Source organism: Phyllostomus hastatus, unplaced genomic scaffold, assembly GCF_019186645.2.
Source record: "Phyllostomus hastatus isolate PE091 unplaced genomic scaffold, TTU_PhHast_1.1 phas_contig_468, whole genome shotgun sequence".
Taxonomy (NCBI): domain Eukaryota; kingdom Metazoa; phylum Chordata; class Mammalia; order Chiroptera; family Phyllostomidae; genus Phyllostomus; species Phyllostomus hastatus.
Window position 1 is genome coordinate 1,226,147 of NW_025333884.1, and position 18,316 is coordinate 1,244,462.

Genomic DNA, 18,316 nt, shown 5'->3' on the forward strand with positions numbered 1-18,316 from the left:
CCCACCACTTCTTCCACCTCAGGACATCATGGGAGTGGTGGTCCTGTCCCCATCTTACTCCAAGATACTTTATCCATTGAGGTTTTCACACAAGTGACAGCAAATCCAACCCCACTGGCTTAAAGGAAAGAGAATTGTAAAGAAACAGCCTTGGACATGGCCAGCTTAAGCACAGTCTGTCCATTTTTGTCCTTAAGATACATGTCTTTCCTCATGTTGCAGGATGGCTGGTGAATACCCCTGGGGCCACACTTTGTCTTCACATTTGGGAAGAGCCTGAGGTAGACTGAGATAGACTGAGAGAGCCTGAGGTGGGAAGAGAGAAAGGGAGAGAGGAGCCCCCTCAGGAGAGAGGGGAAGTATTTTTCCCCAGGTGGCCCTAGAAAAACCTTTCATTGTGCCTCATTGGTCCAGATGATGCCACCTGCCTGTCAGGGAACCAATATCAATGTCCAGGAGATGAGATTATGCTGATTGAGTCAGACATCAGCCAAAGACTCCCCCTACCCCAGGCCAGAGGTGAAATCAGCTTTCTCAAACAGAAATGACCTCAGGGAGACGGCTGCTGTGCCTGCTGTGTGGGGGGTTGGGGGGGAAGGGAGTGGGCTGCACATTATGAGTTGAGTGTTCCTGAGTTTTTGAAGCCTGGGATGGTGTCAGCTTTGTTAGTTGTTTATTCAGTGTCATTCTGTGAGAGAATAGAGATACATATTTGGCCCTGGCCATGTGGCTTTGTTGAGCCAAAAGGTTGCTGATTTGATTCCCAGTCAGGGCCCATACCTACCTAGGCTGCAGGTTTGGTCCCTAGGTAAGGCACATACAGGAGGCAATCAATCCATGTTTCTCTTTCACATTCATGTTCATCTCTGTCTCTCCCTCTAAAAGTCCATGGAAACATGTCCTTGGGTGGGGATTTTATACATACATACATATATACTTGGCCTTTGTTTTCCCTGGTTCCTGGCACAGAGCTCCTGAAATCCTTATAATTTCTTGGGTGACAAGAGTGTCTTTTGTTTTAACAAGGTGACTCTGGGCTTCTGAATGAGAGCCGGTCACCTGAAAGACCAAGTCTTGATTAGAAGCTTGGAATTTCCAGCTTTGTCCCCCATTCTCTTGAGAAGGAAATGGAGCTGAAGGATAGAGTTGGCCACCTATCATGCCTCTGTGAAAATCCCACAGGTATGCTGTCCTGAGAGCTCCTGGGTCAGTGAACACACACAGGTACCAGAGAGAGTGATGTGCCCAGAAAAGGTATGGAAGCCCCACACCCCTCCCCACATGCTCTGCGCTCTGCATCTCTCCATCCGGGTGCTCATCTCTGTCCTTCCTCATATCCCTTTACAATAAACCAGTATATGTAACTGTTTTCTGACTTCTGTGAGCCATTCTAGCAAGTTAATCCACCCTGAAGAGGACGTCACAGGAACTTCTAATTTACAGCCTATTGGTCAGAAGTACAGGGGACAACCTGGTCTTGCCATTGCCTTCTGAAGTGGGGAGTGGTCTTGTGGGACTGGGCCCTTAACCTGTGGGGTCTCATGTCATCACCAGGTTGATAGTGTCAGAATTGGGTTCAATCGTGGAACGTCCAGCTGGTGTCGTAGGGAATGTCTTAGTATGGAGAACCACTCCCCGCTCCCCCACAGGAGAAAGACACAGAAGGGAAGAACTGGGTTTTATCCTATGCAGGAGGAACACTGGGAGTTTTTTCCCCCTAATACACATTCTTCCCCCTATGTTCCTTCTTTAAAAAAATTCTAATTTGGGTCATGCACCCACCTTTCTTTAATAGCCAGATGATGTGAGGGAAGCCCTAGGAGTGGGGTCTGAATATAGTTTGCAGATGCTGTGGTTCCTTTTCTCCTTCCGGTGGTGGCCATAGATATGGGTATACATAGCAAGTCAGGCAAATAAAATGTGAGGGCAAGTTGGGCTGTAAATTTTGGGATAATATTTCTTTGTTTTAAAAAAAAGTGGCCCAAGTACATATAGCCCTTTGTTGTTGTCTGCAAATGTGGGTGTGATGTTTGGAACCTCGGCAGCCACACTGAGGCTAGGAGATGGGCAATCCTAAGTGGATCCTTTAGGAGAGAGTGGAAACGTTGAACTAATCAACCCAGGAACTCCCCTAACTCATGATCTCTTGTTCTCTGAGATCATGTTTCCTTTTTGTTTCAATCATTTTGAGTTGCGTGTCCTATTACATACAGCCCTGGCCACCATCTTGCCTGTGAGTCACACAGAATGGATGGAGGCAGCCCTGCTTGCAGAAGAAAACATTCTAAGACAGAGTTTCCTTTTGCAGTTGCTCCCCCATCCTTGTGATAGCTCTCTCTCACAGAGGTTGTTTTCCCAGCTCTTGGAGAGCGAGCTGCCTATTGTGAGAACTGCAGGAGCTGTGTGTGCCTATTTACAACCCGAACAACGGTACATAGTGGCTTTGATGTGAACTTCCCTGACCATTGTAGCAGAGGGGGTCATAGGCAGGGCCCTGACCCAAACCAGATCCCACCAGAGTCTGTCTGCTGAAAGTTTAGAACCAGCATCCAGTGGTTCTTGGTACTTGACATTTCAAGGGCATCTTTGGCTACTATGTGTGAAGCAAAAGAAGGTAGTATGTGGAAAGATGGAAAAATAAAGTGAAATGTCCTGGCTGGTATAGCTTAGGGGACTGAGCTTGGGCCTGTGAACCAAAGAGTTGCCAGTTCAATTCCCAGTCAGGGCACATGCCTGGGTTGCAGGCCAGGTCCCCCAGAGGGGGCACATGAGAGGCAACCACACATTGATGTTTCTCTTCCTTTCTTTCTTTTTCCCTTCCCATCTCTCTAAAAATAAATAAATAAAATGTTTTTTAAAAAATGAAAGCCCAAGAGGAAAGCTACACTTTTGAGAAAGAGAGACAGACAGATTTTGCAAAAGGGAGGCAACCTTAATTTCACAAGAAGATTTTCAGCTACATTTCCTGTTCCCAGTGAGGCCCAGAGACCTAGCTCTTGCCTGGATTCTAAACTTCTAATAATGTTGTCATTTTTGCTTAAGTCAGCTTAAATAGATTTTACTTCTTGCAGCCGAGATCCATGAACAAAATCTTGGGAGCCATTAACAATGAAGTCCTGATTACAAGCTGTGGTTTAGAACATTATGAGAAATTTATCCCTAGCCTCAACATCTGCTGTAGGGCATCACAGGAGATGTAATCCGAGCCTTCAATCTCTGCTGTTGGGTCTCATGGGAAATGCAGTCCTTGCCTCAATTCCTGCTAAAAGGCATCATGGGAAATGTGGTGCTAGCCTCCAATCTCTGGTAGGGCACCATGGTGGATGCAATTCTAGCCTCCAATTTCTGTCCTAGGGAATCACGGTGAAGGTGATACTATTCTCAATTTTCATTATGGAGCATCTCAGAGAATGTCATCTTGGCCTCATCTCTGCTGCAGGGAATCATGGGAGATAGATCCTAGCCTAGTGTTTGTTGTAAGAGACCACAGATGATGTAGTCTTTCAACCCTTTGTTCCTTCCTTCTTTTCTTCACCCCCTGCCATGTTCCAGGCACTATTCTGGGTACAGGGAAGGCAGCAGCGAGCAAATGAAAAGGCCTCGCTCTTTATGGGGATTATAATGTGAAGACAAACAAGTTAGCAAACAAACAAACAAATGACTGTTCCAGGTAACCATCGCAGCATTACAAAATAACCCCAAACCCAGAGGTGTAGAACACCACCTTTTTAGTTGGTGATTCTGTGGATCAGGAATTCCAACAAGGCATAGCAGGGTCAGTGTGTATCAGCTCCACAATGGACTGGGGCCAAAGTGGGCTGTCTGGAACAGCTGGAGGGGGCAGGGTAGCTCACAGGGGCCAGATATCTGAAACCTTGGTTCTGGCTATTAATGGGTTTGTGGGTCAGATTGTGTCCCCCTCAAAATATATGTTGAAATCCTAACCCTCAGGATCTATGAATGTGAACTTATTCTAAAATAGCTAGGATGAGGTCATACTGGATTAGGCCAGGACCTCAAATCCATGACTGGTGACCTTCCAAGGAGAGAGAGATTTGGGGACCCACAGCCACACTCACAAAGAAGAAGGCCACGTGAGGACAGAGGCAGGGAGTGGAGCGATGTAGCTGTAAACCAAGGAAAGCCAAGGATTGTCAGAAGCTAGGAAGAGGCTTCTTCCTACAGACTTTTGGAGGATTCTTCCCCAGAGACTTCAGAAGGAGCATGGCTCAGCCAGCGCCTCGACTTTGGACTTCTAGCATCCAGAACTCCGAGAGAGTGCATCTGCGTCGTTTGAAGCCACCCAGTTTGCCAGTTTGTAGTAATTTATTCTAGCAGCCCTAGGAAATGAAAGCAGCTGGGTTTCCTGCTTCCCCTGCACATGGACATCTGCTGGGGTTACGATGTCCAAGGCAGCGCCTTCGCCCACTTGTCTGGTGCCTGGGCTGAGATGCTGGAACATGTGTGGCGCTCTCTCCATATGGCATCCGTGCAGGAGCAGCTTGGGTGTCCTCATAGCATGGCAGTCTCAGTGCAGGAGGACTTTGACGTGGCAGCTGGCTTCCCCAGAACCAGACAGTTCCTGACAGCCTGGGCCCAGAACATGGCGTGGCGTAACTCCCACCACATTCTTTTATTGGTCAAAGCAGTCGCAGAGCCACTCACGTTCCGGAGGTAGAGACACAGACCCCGTCGCTTCCAGCCACTGCAATGACAGGCGGTGACGTGTGTTTGGAGGAGCTCCTCAAAAGAAACCCTGCTCCTCACCTCACCCCAAATACTGTGGAGATTATCTTTTTCTTCGTTTGCCATCAGGCCCCCTGTAGTTTTGTCCCCGTGGGTTTGCTTCAGTGAACCCTGGAAAACGTGACCCCTTCACTATTGTGCTCCAAGAGAGCCACTGAAATGGTAGTTCTGTTTTTGTCGGTCAGTCTGAGGGTATCCTAGGAAATAGAGCCCAACCTTTAGCTCCTGGCCCCAGAGCATCAGGGGAAATGTAGTCCTGTCTTTGCTTCTCACTGCAGTGCATCAAGGGAGTTCGGGCAGGCAGGTCATCTCCCTACATCTCCTGTCTCAGAGTCTGCAGGAAATGCGGGCATGTCTCCACAGAACAACAAAGTGGCCTTGACCTTTGGAGTGTGGGAGAAGATGCTGGAAGGCTAGTACTTAGGTGAGTCAGCTGGAAGGCATTGCATTTGGAGCTCAGAAATAGATGTGGGTGTGACTTAGGGTGGAAGCCCACACGGGACAGCTCCCAGTGGGGGCCTCAAACACCTGGGTCCTACCATGTGACCCCCAATTCCAGGAGCCTGAAGTCGGGTGCCCCCCCCATGCATCCTTTGAAAGACAGACATTATGGACAAGGGCAGATCTGGCCCTGCTCATTGATATAAAAATGAACTTTATATAAGTATAAAATATTAAATAACACAAATATTAATTAATAATAACAACAACAGCGGCGGCAATATTAGTAATAATAAGAACTCTTCTGCTGGCCCGCAGCCTTTGTCCGGCTTTCCCCCTCTGGTTCTCTGGTTCTCTGTGAGACAGGTGGTTTCACGGCTGGGGAAACTGAGGCCTGGAGGAAACAGCACACTAGCCTGAAGTCACACAGCACATCTGCAGGACCAGGAGCAGAGAGAAGGGAGAAGGGGCCCCCTGGATCCAGCCAGGGCAGGCGGAGTGTGGGGTCAGGTCCAGAGGAGAGTGCCTCCCCACAGTCTCGCGGTCATCAGGAGGGTGACGGTGAGGCTGAAGTGGGCAGGGCCAGCCCGGGGCGCCCCCCACGCGGGGCTGCCTATCCCCATTTGGGTGATTGCAGCCATTTCCAGTACAGCACGTGACGTTGAGATGGGTCAGTCTGTAGGCTTCAGCCACATGGAGGCTCTGGCACCATGAAGGCGTTGCACAACCTCTCACTGTGTAGTGCGGGTTCCCCAGCTCTGAGGAGAGAGAAGATGGTGTGAGTTCCCAGCTCTTGGGCCTGAACTTCTCACTGGGCAACAAGCCACCTTGTGGTGGGAAAAGCAGAAGTTCTAAGTGTGGTGCAGGGGATCTGGGAGGTCAAAATTATTCTCATGATAATGCCAAAACATCATTTGGCGTTTTTGCTCTCCTGAGTGTACAGTGGGGTTTTCCAGACTGCCGGGACATGTGGTCTTGCCACAGATTGCGTGCAGAAGCAGATAGGAAGATCCAGCTGTTTTCTATTAAGCCAGACAGTGAAGAGACTTATATGTAGAACTATAGAACAATGCCAAACTTCTCGTTAAATTTTTTCATTTTGGAAAATATAGTGGGGTTTTTTTCAATAAAAATATGTTCATGTGTGATGAGTTTTTAATTGTTATTTTATTTCTTTATTTTTTGGGGTGCACCATTCCTGGAAGTACTGCAATACCAGGTCGATGCGTGGAGTGGGTGAAGTAAGCATCTATTCCATCTCCTAATTCCAAAAATCCATTTAATATACTGTCCTCGGATAGAGAACATATCAGATATTAAACTGATAAAAACAGATACTACACTTGATCTTAGCCAAAAGGCCAATAAGTGATAATTATTATTTTAGAATACATTAATAAATACATCTTATAAAAATGTCTGTTTTACTTTCTAATGCAGTAATATCTATAGATATAGCTGACATACACAATTCTTTTTAAGAGTGTGAAGGAATCTTGACATCAAAAAGTCTGAGAGCTACTGGAACAGAGGCCTTTCCAGGATGTGCCAGGATGGAAGCCCGGGATATCCACAGGAAGTCCCACCCCCAAAGAATTCCACGTTTCTGTGGCCAAAAGATCCATTTCCTAAAGGACAAGTCCTAATTCCTTACTAGAATTTGCACCCAGCTGAAGGATAGGAACACCCACCTCAATGATGTCCAGCTAAACTGGAAGCTGACCCCTTGCAGACACCCACCCCTTCCAACCTGCCAAATGGCCTCACCATCAGAGCCTGTGGCTTCCAGACATTGATTCATGGGGCCTCGGCAGGCGGTGAGGGAGGTCTCTTCGGAGGAGCATCCATGCGTGCTGTTCCCCTCACAGCTGTAACACTGGAGGCCATTCGATGGCAAGTTCTGAAGCTCCAGGACTTGGGAGAAGACAAGAGACCAACGAAATTAGCACAAGGTGGGGGTGTCGGGAAGTGTGTCCTTCCTTGCATTGACTCCCCGCTCTCAGCCCGAGACGTCACGAGGCCCCCTTGTGGTCGACATTGGAATGGCACTCTCTTAAGGGGTTCTCTGGGGTCTGCGGGAGAAATCCCAACTCTCAGGCCCCGCTGAGTCCCTGTCGGCCCAGGCACCGGGTAAGCAGCTGGGTTAAGATGAAATAGTCCCTGCCCTCACAGAACTTACAATTTAGAGCGACATTGTCCCATATGGTAGCCACTAGCCACATGTGGTTGTATCTACATTGAAATTAATTAATAATAAATAAAATTCAAAATTCCGTCCACACGTCAAGTGCTCCATAGCCACTTGTGGCAGTGGCAACCATATCGCACGGTAAAGAGGCAGAACGCTTCCATCAGTGTGGAAAGTCCGGTGGGACAATGTGTCATCGAGACAGTGTAATGCGAGGGATCTGGATTATGCTGAAGGGGAGGGGTAGGGAAAGTTTCAATGAGGATGAGTCTTTAAGACTGGGACCTAATGAACGAGAAATAGCCGGTCAGGTGAACTCTTCCTGGAGACGTGTTTCTAAGGGAGGGAACTGCCAGTGCAACGACCATGAGGCAGTACGGCGTTTGGCAATTGCAGAAACGAAATAAGACCGCGAGGCAGGTAGGTGACGAATTGCATAGGGCATGTGGATTTTATTCTAAGAGCAAGGGGAAGTCCTTAAAGTGCTTGAGGAAGGACGGTGGCCTGATCTCATTTACATCTTTAAAAATCTCTCTTCCTGCTGTGTGGAACATTGGCCCTGGGGCCTCGGGGGGACCAGAGAGGAGGTTATCGCAACCATGTAAGTGAGAGGTCAAGGTGGCTCAGAACAGGGTGCTGAGCAGTGGAAGGACTCAGGAGAATTATGGAAGCATCAAATGTGGGTCTTAGTGCAGGTTTGCTAGACTCATTGAATTCTCACAAAATCCTTCTTGGAGGAAGGGTTTGCTATGTCCGTCTTTCAGAAGAGGAAATGGAGACCTAGATAAGAAGGGTTTACCTTTGAGAGCAGCAATGTCCCTGAGAGCACCTCCCCTCCTGGACCCCAGACCTCACGCTGGGGGCCCCTGCCCCTTACCTGGGCCCTGGTTGCATTTGGTAGTGTTGCAGCACCGCAAGAAGTGGAAGGTGTGGTTGTTGTGGAAGCCGGTGGGGCCTGGGCAGCCGGGAAGGTTGCCACAGCCTCGGGAGTGGCGCTCATCCCTTGGACTCTCTGTGGGGGGCAGAGGAGAGAGGTCAGGTTGTTGATGGAGGGCTGGGACTGGATTTGCCCATCGTGGCAGCCATCTGTCATTCTCTGCTTCACTGTTTGTTGCAGGACCTCATTTTCTTTGGGGCAGTCATATATCTAGCCAAAGGTCACGTGCCTAAGTTCTGGCCAATGTGATATAAGTAGCAAGGGTTTTATTATTATTATTATTTTTAAGATTTGATTTCTTTATTTTTAGAGAGAGGAATGGAGGGGAAAGAGAGGGACAGAAACATCCATGTGTGGCTGCCTTTCAAGCGCCCCCTACTGGGAACCTGATCTGCAACCCAAGCATGGGCCCTGACTGGGAATCGAACAGGTGACCCTTTGGTTTGAAGGCTGGCACTCAGTCCACTGAGCCACACCAGCCAGGGCATTAAGAAGAAAGGCTTAAGGGACTTCTAGAAGAACTATTACAAAAGGAGAGGTGTCCCCATTTTACCCCTTCTTTTCACCTTCCTTCTTCCTGGAACTTGGACATGAAGTCTGGAACTCTGACAGCTATTTTGGACTATGAGGCCATCTTGAGAATGGAAGCAATATGTAAGAAATGAGAATGCAGCTCTGGCCGGTGTGGCTCCGTTGGTTGGAGCGCCAACAAGTAGACCAAACGGTTGGGTGTTTGATCCCTGGTCTGGGCGTGTCTGAGAAAGCAACCAACCAATGTTTCCCTCTAGCATCAATGTGTGAGGATAAAAAAAAAAGTTTAATAAAATAAAAAAACCAAAACAAAATAATGAGTCTCTTAAAAAAGAAAAAGAAATGAGAAAGCCTCTGGGTTCCTGGTGACCGTGGAACTGTCCTTGTGGCCCTGAACTTCCTATCACTGGACTTTCTGTACGTGAAAGAACCACTTTTCCACCTCGCTTAAATCTCTGTTGTGGGGGATTGAAGTGCAGCCTGGGGGCGGGGCGAAGCAGGGAGGAGTTGCTGGCAGGTTAGAGCTCACCTTCCACACTCCGGTGGGTCACCACGTCCAGGCACTGTTCTCCAGGGTAGCGGCACTGGAGGCTCTTGTCCCAGCCCCTCTCACAGCTCAGGTCTGAAGAGGCGCAGGAGACACATTCGAGGTACCGGCTTCTGGGAAAGGTGGGAGACCGGCCTGGTGTGGGGGGGGGGGGGCAGGGTGGTGAGTCCATGGGGAAAGTCCTGGAGATCCAGCTCCCTCGAAGACTCGCCTCAACATCAATCACTCCTATTTCACTCTTCAGACAATCACTAAGCCCTGGTCATTCTGAATCTTTCTAGAACCCTTTCCCTCCTTTCTGGTCCCATGACCAGGCCTAGCTCAGACCTCCTTCAATACCAGCTTCCTCCCTGGCCTCCCGGTTTGCATTCTTGCCACTTCCACCCTTGCCCTAGTGCGTCCCCACATAGCTCTAGATTCCAGGTGGCAAACACAAGGCCCGAGGGCAGAATCTGGCCCTCCACCTTGTTTTGTCTGGCCTGGCACCTTGCTTCTACCCAGCAGCAGTGCCGAGCTCTCGCTTAACTGTTAAGGAGCAGTTACATTTCTACAGTCCTAAAGTTACATTCGACCCTTTGAAGGCAACCAAGAGGCTGACGTGGCCTCCGGTGAAAATGAGTTTGACACCCCTGCCCTAGAAGGATATTTCTAATACTCAACTCTGAACTTGTCTCTCTTCTGCTCAAAACCCTTCCATGGCTCCCCAGTGCTCTCAGCATAAAATCCATGATTGTCAGCGTGACATTCAAGGCCCATCAAAGACTGGGTCCTGGCTACCTCTCTTGCCTCGTCTCCATCCACTAGCTCCTCGATCTCTATTCCACACAACTTCCCACGGTTCCCAAATACACATGCCAGTGCATCTAACCTTTGCATCTGCTGTTGCCTTGCTCCCTACTTTCTCCATCTCCTACTCATTCTCCAGGCCTCATCTTCTTCAACTTTACCTCGCCCAAGAAGCCCTCCTTGACCTTTTAGGCTGCATCGGGTGCCTCTCTGTGTTCTCCAATTCCAGCCTAACTCGCTCTGGGTCATCCCTGTCTGGTGACAGGCTTGTTTCCCTCAGTGGACTCTGAGTCCCAGGAAAGTACAGCTAAGGCTATCTGGTCACTACTGCACCCCAACACCACCCAGCAGAAGGCCCGAGCCAGAGAGGATATTGAATAACTATTCATTGAATGAATGAATGAATGAATGATTACTTAAGACCCTTCTATGGTTCCCCATGGTAGCCGGTCTCCAAGAGAGCCCTCAGTGATCCCGGCTGCCTGATAGTCCTGCCCTCGTGTGGTCCCTTCCCATGAAGAGTAGGGCTGCCAGTATAACCAAAAGGATGCTGAGGCAGTGAAGGCATGCAATTTCTGCGCTAGATTATGAGACATTGTGACTTTTCCCCAGCTCTTTCTTGGATCCCTTGCTCTGGGGGAAGCCGCTGCCGTGTCATGAGGGCACTCAGGCAGCCCCAGAGCATGGTCCTTGTGGCGGGAACCGAGGCCTTCGCCAGAGCGGGTCACCCATGCGGGCGAAGCCTCCCGGGGAGCCTCCAGGTGACTGCAGCTCAGCTGCCTCTGGACTGCAAACCACATGAAAGATGCAGAGCCCTCTCACTAAGCTACTCCGGATTCTTGACCTTCAGAAACTTTTGCGAAAGAATGCACATTTATTTTTGTTTTAAGTTTTGGGGTAATGCAGCAACAGATAATTAATTCCCGACCCAAGTGTCTCAGGGATCAAAGCTGCACTTGATGGAACGGTAATAACTTGGCTTCTCACATGGACCTTTCCGGTCAGGCCGAGTGAAGGAGTTCCCTTTCCCTGGATTCTCTGGTCATTCCTCTGCCCAGGCCTTGGCTCACACCATCCCCGAGCTTGGCATGCCTGCCCCTTCCTGACCCCAGATATCCAAGATGAGTCTGAGCCAAGTCTTAGAGAAACGAGAGGGCATCTCAGCCAAGGCTGGAAACTGGGGAGCCAGCAGCTGTAATTAGGCAAATAAATTACATCAAAGGCCTAATCCCATCCACCCTCCTCCCACCTGCCAGAGAAAAATAACTAAAAGGCCAACAAGAATCCAAGTCTTCTCACATGAAATTCCATGAAAATGAAAACACAAACTGCCATCACTGCCAAAGTAGCTGTCTCATACCACCCATGGGTCTCCTTTGGGGACTCTGCTTACGTTGCCTTTCTAACTGTGGGTGATCCTCAGGGTTCTGTCTGAGGCCCTTTACATTTCTCTCGGTGCACACTCTCTCCTACGGGGAGGTTACCTACTGGCGTGGCTTCATCTCTGCCTACCTGCTGAGGACTCATAAGTCTCTCTCCAGGCAGGACTTCTCTCTGAGCTCCACACTGCACACCCAACGGCCTCCTGGAGGCCCCGGGCCATCCCTCAAACACCCGAATCTACATGCCACACCCGGAACTCCCCATCTCCTCCCCAGACCTGCTCTTCTTCTGAATTCCACATGTCTGAGGTGGCCCCATCCTGTCCTCCAGGGCAGACACTTGGCAAACTCCTTACTCCTAGATATCAATCTGGACCTTCTACTGCCCTGTCCTCTAGTTCTTTAATCCTTGGGCTCTGCTATTTCTGATCGCTATGAAGCACATCTATTGAGTTCTTCATTTCCGTCACTGTCCTATACATCCTGTTTGATTTTTTTAAAAAACGGATTCCAGATCTCTGCTAAAACTCCTCCTTTCCTCCATTTTCTCAAATATGTTCATCACAGGTATTATAAAGTTCCCTAATAATTCCAATATCTGAATCCTTATGAGCCTGTTTCTGTTGTTGGATTTTTCTCTTGGTTTCCGGGCAATCAGTGTTTTCTTTGTTTCAGGCTACCTTGTAAGTTTTGATTAGATGCCAGACATTACAGATGAAAATTTGTAAAGACTCTGAACAATGTAGCCTCTTCCAAAGAGGGGTAGACTTTCTTTCTGCTGGAGATTGGAAGTTCGCATTGTTAGGACTGGTGTATTTCAGTTTTGCCCCGCCTCCGAGAGTGTGGCCTCAGAGAAAAGCCTGAGAAGGTTACCAAGGCCTCTCCTGCCAGCTTGGTAACTTGGGTCTTCCCAGCATCTTGCACCTGCTGGAATCCTTGCTCAGTTCTGCAGCTTCCAAGGTACTATTTGCTGCTGAGCTTCTTGGAATCTCACCGTACGCACATTCAGCTTGCCAATGACTGAAGGAAGTCATTTGCATACGTGAGGACTCCCTTTTCTGTGGTTCCACGCACTCCAGGATTTGGCCTCTCATTTTCCAGACACTCTGGGAGCCCCAGGTGCCACCTCTGTCTTCTCGGTCTAGCGACGATCTCTTTCTGCGTGGGTTCAATTTCCCCTCCACAGCGGCAAATTGGAAAGTGCACTCAAGGAAAACCCCAGCTTGTCTGTGGAACTCGGCTTCTGTGCGTGCTCTGTTTCTCTTCATCGGCTGCTTTCCAGTGACTTCAAATAACTGTTTATAACTCATCCAGCTTTCTTAGCTGTCACTGGTGGGGGTTTTGCCTTATAGAATGGACTCCATCATGACCAGGACTACAAACCACCGCCACGTCTGATCTACCACTAAACCTTGCTCATCCGCTGGTAAACAGCCCCCAAATTCATCCACTCCTCTACATCCACAGGGCTGACTGTCTGACTCGACCGCCTTCATCTTTACCTGGACAACTCATCCACCTCCAAGCTGGTCCCCTCCCCTTTCCTACCTTCCCTCCACCATGGTGTCCCTCCTCGCCTCACCCCCTCATCACCACATCCCTCCAAGCTCCCTTTCACTCTGAGGTCAGAATAATATATTAAAAATATGAATCTGATTGGAACCCTCTGCTTAAAACCCCTTCATGACCTCCCACCACGCCCCCAATGAAGTCCGTGTTCCTCACGACAGCCTAGGAGGCCCCGTGTAACACGACCCTGACAATTTCACCGGCTGTCTAGCCCCATTTGCCCCTTTCTCCCACCACCTCTGGGCCTTTGTATCTGTAGCTCCCTTTCCCTGGGAAACCCTTTCACTGTCTTTTTAACCATCTGATTCCTCCTGGTCCCACAAGATCCATCTTAGCGGTTGCTTGCTGCAGGAAAGCTTCCCCAACCAGAGTCGAGCATCTCCTCAAGGGCCCCACAGCCCAGCTCTCACTCATCCCAGCCCCGATGGCTCCGGCCCCATTCCCCCCACTCCCCACCCCAGTCCTGACAACTCTGGACTGGGCTTTCCCACGGCAGCGCTGACCCCTCTGGTCTCCGTTTCCTCCACTATGGTTCTGACGCCTCTTCCTGGGCTTCTCCCATCCCAGCTCTGACCGCTCTGGCAGTCGCTGTGTCCCCATGTGCCTGTCACACCCTCCCCCTTCCACTAGGCCTCGAGCTCCACAGGGGCAGGGCCCAGGGCTGTCCTGGTCACGTCTGTGCCCCCTATTACTAACGTACAGGATGTGGGGTTTAGCCAACTATTCCAGTCACCACAAGCAGGGTAAGATGGCATTAGAAATGTGCCTGAGAGAGGCACATCAGGTCTTAAATTACTGACTTGGCAGCTGCTGCCCCAAGCTCTCTGGTGGACCCCCGGCCACTCCCAACTTTTCCTTTAGAATCCTCACGTCCCCAGGACCCATCAGCTTGTAGTACCAGGCCCAGCAGGGACCCTGAGGTCTCTTCCAATTGACCGATGCCTTCTGCCCTGACCTGTATCATTAAATATTTTGAATATTATCCCTGTGAGAAGCATTACTTAGACCCAATTATTAATGCTTTCCTTAAGCACATCTAACCGAGAGAGGAAGCCAGTATCCTCTCTCATGACTTCCTTGAAAGTGAACATCTGATTCAGTTCCCACTGACAGATAAAGTTTGAGGTCAGGATGAATGAAGAACGAGAGCGAACACAGGCTTCTGCTTTCTGACGGCACTGTGACAGGACCGGCCTTTGCCAATTTCCTTCCTCATTAGGGCCAGAAAGAGGAATCTCTGCTCGCCTCCAGCGGGGATGATGCCTTCCCCACCCTCTCTCCCCTGCGGGAACTGGAGGAATTGGAATCTTTTTCTTAAACTGACCACAGCCTAAAGCCACAAAACTCAGCACAAGGGCTTATGGAAGGGTTTCTTCACATTCTTTCTTTCTCACTGCCGAAGGCAAGGACCATCCTCTGTTAGGGAGCTTCCTGAGCCCCCTGCAGCCTGGGATCCCCTCCTTTCTTTTTGACTTTCCTTATGAGTCTCTGGTATCTCTGGTCTTTGCATCCTGGTCCCTTAGCACCTACTGGCTGAACCATCTCCTGCCCCACGGAAGGAGTCACACATCATCAGTGAGATACCGCATCTAGCTCTTGAGTGGGTGGATGTGTGCGTAGCTTCTTCAGGGCAGGTGTTGCATCTCACGCATAACAACCATAAAGACAAACATGTATGGGATGGGATAGGGTTAAGGGATGGGGGTGAGTCTGTGGGTGGCATTGGGGACCATTTGAGATGAGTCAGTTTAGGGGTGGGGTTAGAGAGGTGTTTGGAATAAGGATGAGTTTGAGCCGGAGGGCGCTGGGGGTGACGTGAATCTGGGGATGGGATAGGAGGCACGGTTGAGTCAGGGTTGGACATGTGTTTGGGACAAGGAAGGGTTTGAGCTGGGGGTGGTCGTGGGGTACGGCGTGGAGCTGGGGTTTGCATAGCGCCGAGGATAGGACAGGGGGGACGCCGGGGTTGAGTGCAGAAAGCAGAGGGTTGTGCGGTGCAGGGGCTGTCCTACTCACCAGAGTTGGGCCGGTTGCACAAATCAGACCCACAGACAGCCTCCGTCAGGGTGATGACCTGCATGCCTGTGCGATAGCTCATGGTCCTGTTGGTCTTCTCTGGGTGCGCACAGCCCGTCTCCACCACCTCCAGCTCTTCACTGACTGTGAGGAACGTGTCTCTGTCACCCCAGAGGCACCCCCGGGGCCCAGCCAGCCTCTACCACTGCTGGCCTTGTGGTAGCCTGCTCCTGAGGCTGAGTCCCGGCCTCTGCTCTTGCTGGGGTCCAACTCTGTCTTTTCTAGCGTTAACCCGCCCTCCCACGAACCCCGCACAGGGAGCCCACTTTCTCTCAGTGACAACACCGTCCCTGGGGCCTTCTGGATCCATCTACCTCTGTCCCCCCAGCTTAGTGACCTTAGCAGGGAGATACCTCTAATGGAAATTTTTAAAGGAAAATGCTTTAAGCTTACTCAAAAGTGTGAGACAATGATATAATAAAGACTGTGTATTCATTGCCTAACTTTATAAAGTATTTGCATTTTTCCTATATTTGTTTCAGACATTTTAAAAATAAGCGAACCTTAAAAGATGGAGTGAAAGCCCTCTGCCCCAGCACACTCCCCTCTGCCCTGTCTGAAGCCAATGGCAGGTACAACAGGCGCTGTTGTTTGACACATTTTACACTTCATATTTAAAGGTATCACACTCTGCAACATGGTCTTTCCTCTCACCCTCACGTTTCTGAGATGTATCCATATTAATGCCCGCAGGTCTACTTTCTTCATTTAAACTGCTGCATGGTATTTCATTATGTGATCACACCATAATTTTCTCCTCTGCTGCTGAGTGACTTGAGGGTGTTTCCCATTTTCCATTTCACAAACATTGCTGCTAAGAACATTGTTCTAATGTGTGTGTCTCTGGGCACGCGAGGCCAGGGTTCCTCGGTGTTTCTATGTTCCTAGGAGTTGAAATGCTGGCGGTAGGGGGTACTCTAATCTTCATCTATACTAGATATTACCAAATAGCTCTGTGGGGTGGATGCACCATTTGACTCCCAAAAGCAGGGTCTGCAGCTCCGCATCCTCACCAAACCCAGTGTTGTCAGATTTTTATGTGCTTGTCAGCCTGGCAGGGGTGAAACAGGGCATCTTGTCTTTTTGCTTGCATTTCCCTGATAGCTGGTGAAACAAGGTTTCTTGGTCCCTTGCGTTCCCTGTGGCGCTGGAGTCCGGGAGCTTACCTTCCCATATGCGCAGGACCGTGGTCCTGCAGAGAGCCTGGCCGGGGGCACACTCTTCCACCTGGCAATGCCCGTTTCTCTCACACCGCATGCACCGCAGGCCCCGGGTGGCTAGGGAAAGACGGAGGAGACAGTCAGAGAGTTTTATTATATAGCTCTGCGCCAGGATCCCCCCTCTCGTCCTTCCGCTGATGTCCCAATACCAGGACCACCAGGTCTCCCAGCCCTGTGCACTCAGGTTTGCGCTCCATGTTCTGCCAGCCCCTGGGCTCCAACGCTGGGTTCAGGCTAGCGGCAGTTCTAGTATATCTCTAGCTCAGAGTCCCGTCCCTGCATCTCTTTCCTAAGGTTCTATCCCCGCCCATCAGCCCTTCGGAAATTTGAACCCCGACTACTTAGTAACTCGCACTGTGGCCTCCCCAGCGCGCTTTCTCCCCTCCCACTAGCTCCTCCCCCAGGTTCTCTCCCCGCCCACTAGCTCCGCCCCTCGGTTCTCTCCCCGCCCACTAGCTCCACCCCGAGGCTCTCTCCCCTCCCACTAGCTCCTCCCCCAGGGTCTCTCCCCGCCCACTAGCTCCGCCCCGAGGCTCTCTCCCCGCCCACTAGCTCCGCCCCGAGGCTCTCTCCCCGCCCACCAGCTCCACCCCGAGGTTCTCTCCCCGCCCACCAGCTCCACCCCGAGGTTCTCTCCTCGCCCACCAGCTCCGCCCGGAGGTATATCTCCGCAAGCTTGCCTGGCCGCAAGGCCTATTCCAGGGGTGTCAGACACACCGGGAGCCACATCATCCGAATGGGCCGAATGTATTTTCAACTCCTTAACAGTTAAGAAGAAGTAGTTACATTTATACAGTCCTAAAATTATTTCGGCCCTTTGAAGGCAACCTCGAGGCTGATGTGGCCCCCGGTGGGAATGCGTATGACACCCCTGGCCTATTCCCTTACCACTAGGCTTCCACGCGCGTCCCTGCCTCCCCTGGATTTGGAGTCCTCCACCGTCATTACTCATTCTTGGTCTCCTGCGGTCGGCAGGGCTTTCCGGGTTATTCATTGGCGAAATAGCCCTCAACCCCAAACAACGTCCCCTCCCACCCCGCCTTGGCTGAGTTCCTTCTCTATTTTCTCTAGTTTTGTCAACCCTTTCCCCTTGAATTTTCCGGGGGAAAGGAGGTGAGAGGGTCCTGGAGGGGCAGCTCTGGGTCCCCAGCCCCGGGCTCCGTGACGCTCCACCTGGCTCTCCATGGATCTGGCGTAAAATGCACGGTCCTCCCTACGGCTGGGGTTGGGGGCTGGTGGTGGGGGCGGCTCGACAGACAGGAGGGAGCAGTGAACGCCCCTGCGGGGATCAGAATCTCACTCATTCAAGAACTGGCTGTGTGACCTCGGACCAGTCACTTAACCTCTGTGTGCCTCAGTTGCCTTCTGTGTGAAGCGGGGTTAACATAAAGTTCTGCCCGCCCAGTTGGAAATGTGCAAGTAAGGAATTTAGAGGAGGACCTGGAATAAACAGCTCTCAGTAAACGGTGGAAATGGTTAAATGCCTCCTCCGCTCAGCTAGGACTTCCTGAGTACCTACTGTGTGCTAGGTACTGTGCCGTGTAGGGGCTGCAGACAGCAGGAGGATTGTTATTTGAGTGGAGGGGCTGGGGACTGAACTCCCCTCCTGCTCCAACTGACCAGACTGAGTCCCCCTCTTCTCCCGTCCGCACTGCGGGGCCCCATTCCCAGAGCAGGTGTTCCAACCCAGGTGCCTCTACCTGGAATGCAGGTTTGAACCACAAGCAGCAGCAGCGGCAGCAGCAGCTGGGCGCCCATGTCCGGCAGCGACTCCTCCGTCCCTCAGCGGCTCCTGTCCGCAGCTTCCCTACCAGAGAGTCTGGCCCCGGGAAGGAGACCACAGTTTTGTGGTCCCGGGGGCTCCTCCCAGGCGTTTTGCGAAAGAGCGAGTCA

General features: G+C 50.8%; 1 protein-coding gene and 1 non-coding gene across 2 annotated transcripts; both read right to left on the reverse strand.

Annotated features, from left to right (window-relative positions):
* Positions 1-5,552: 5,552 nt before the first annotated feature.
* PLAUR (plasminogen activator, urokinase receptor) lies at positions 5,553-18,316 on the reverse strand. The gene is given in 8 exon segments (XM_045845304.1): positions 5,553-5,781; positions 5,783-5,945; positions 6,955-7,101; positions 8,253-8,387; positions 9,373-9,525; positions 15,144-15,287; positions 16,370-16,480; positions 18,124-18,316. Coding segments are annotated over 8 exon segments (999 nt in total). The 5' UTR covers positions 18,182-18,316; the 3' UTR covers positions 5,553-5,693.
* On the reverse strand, positions 6,370-6,560 carry LOC123823071. Its single transcript, XR_006786478.1, has one exon. It is a non-coding gene; the product is annotated as a U2 spliceosomal RNA (small nuclear RNA).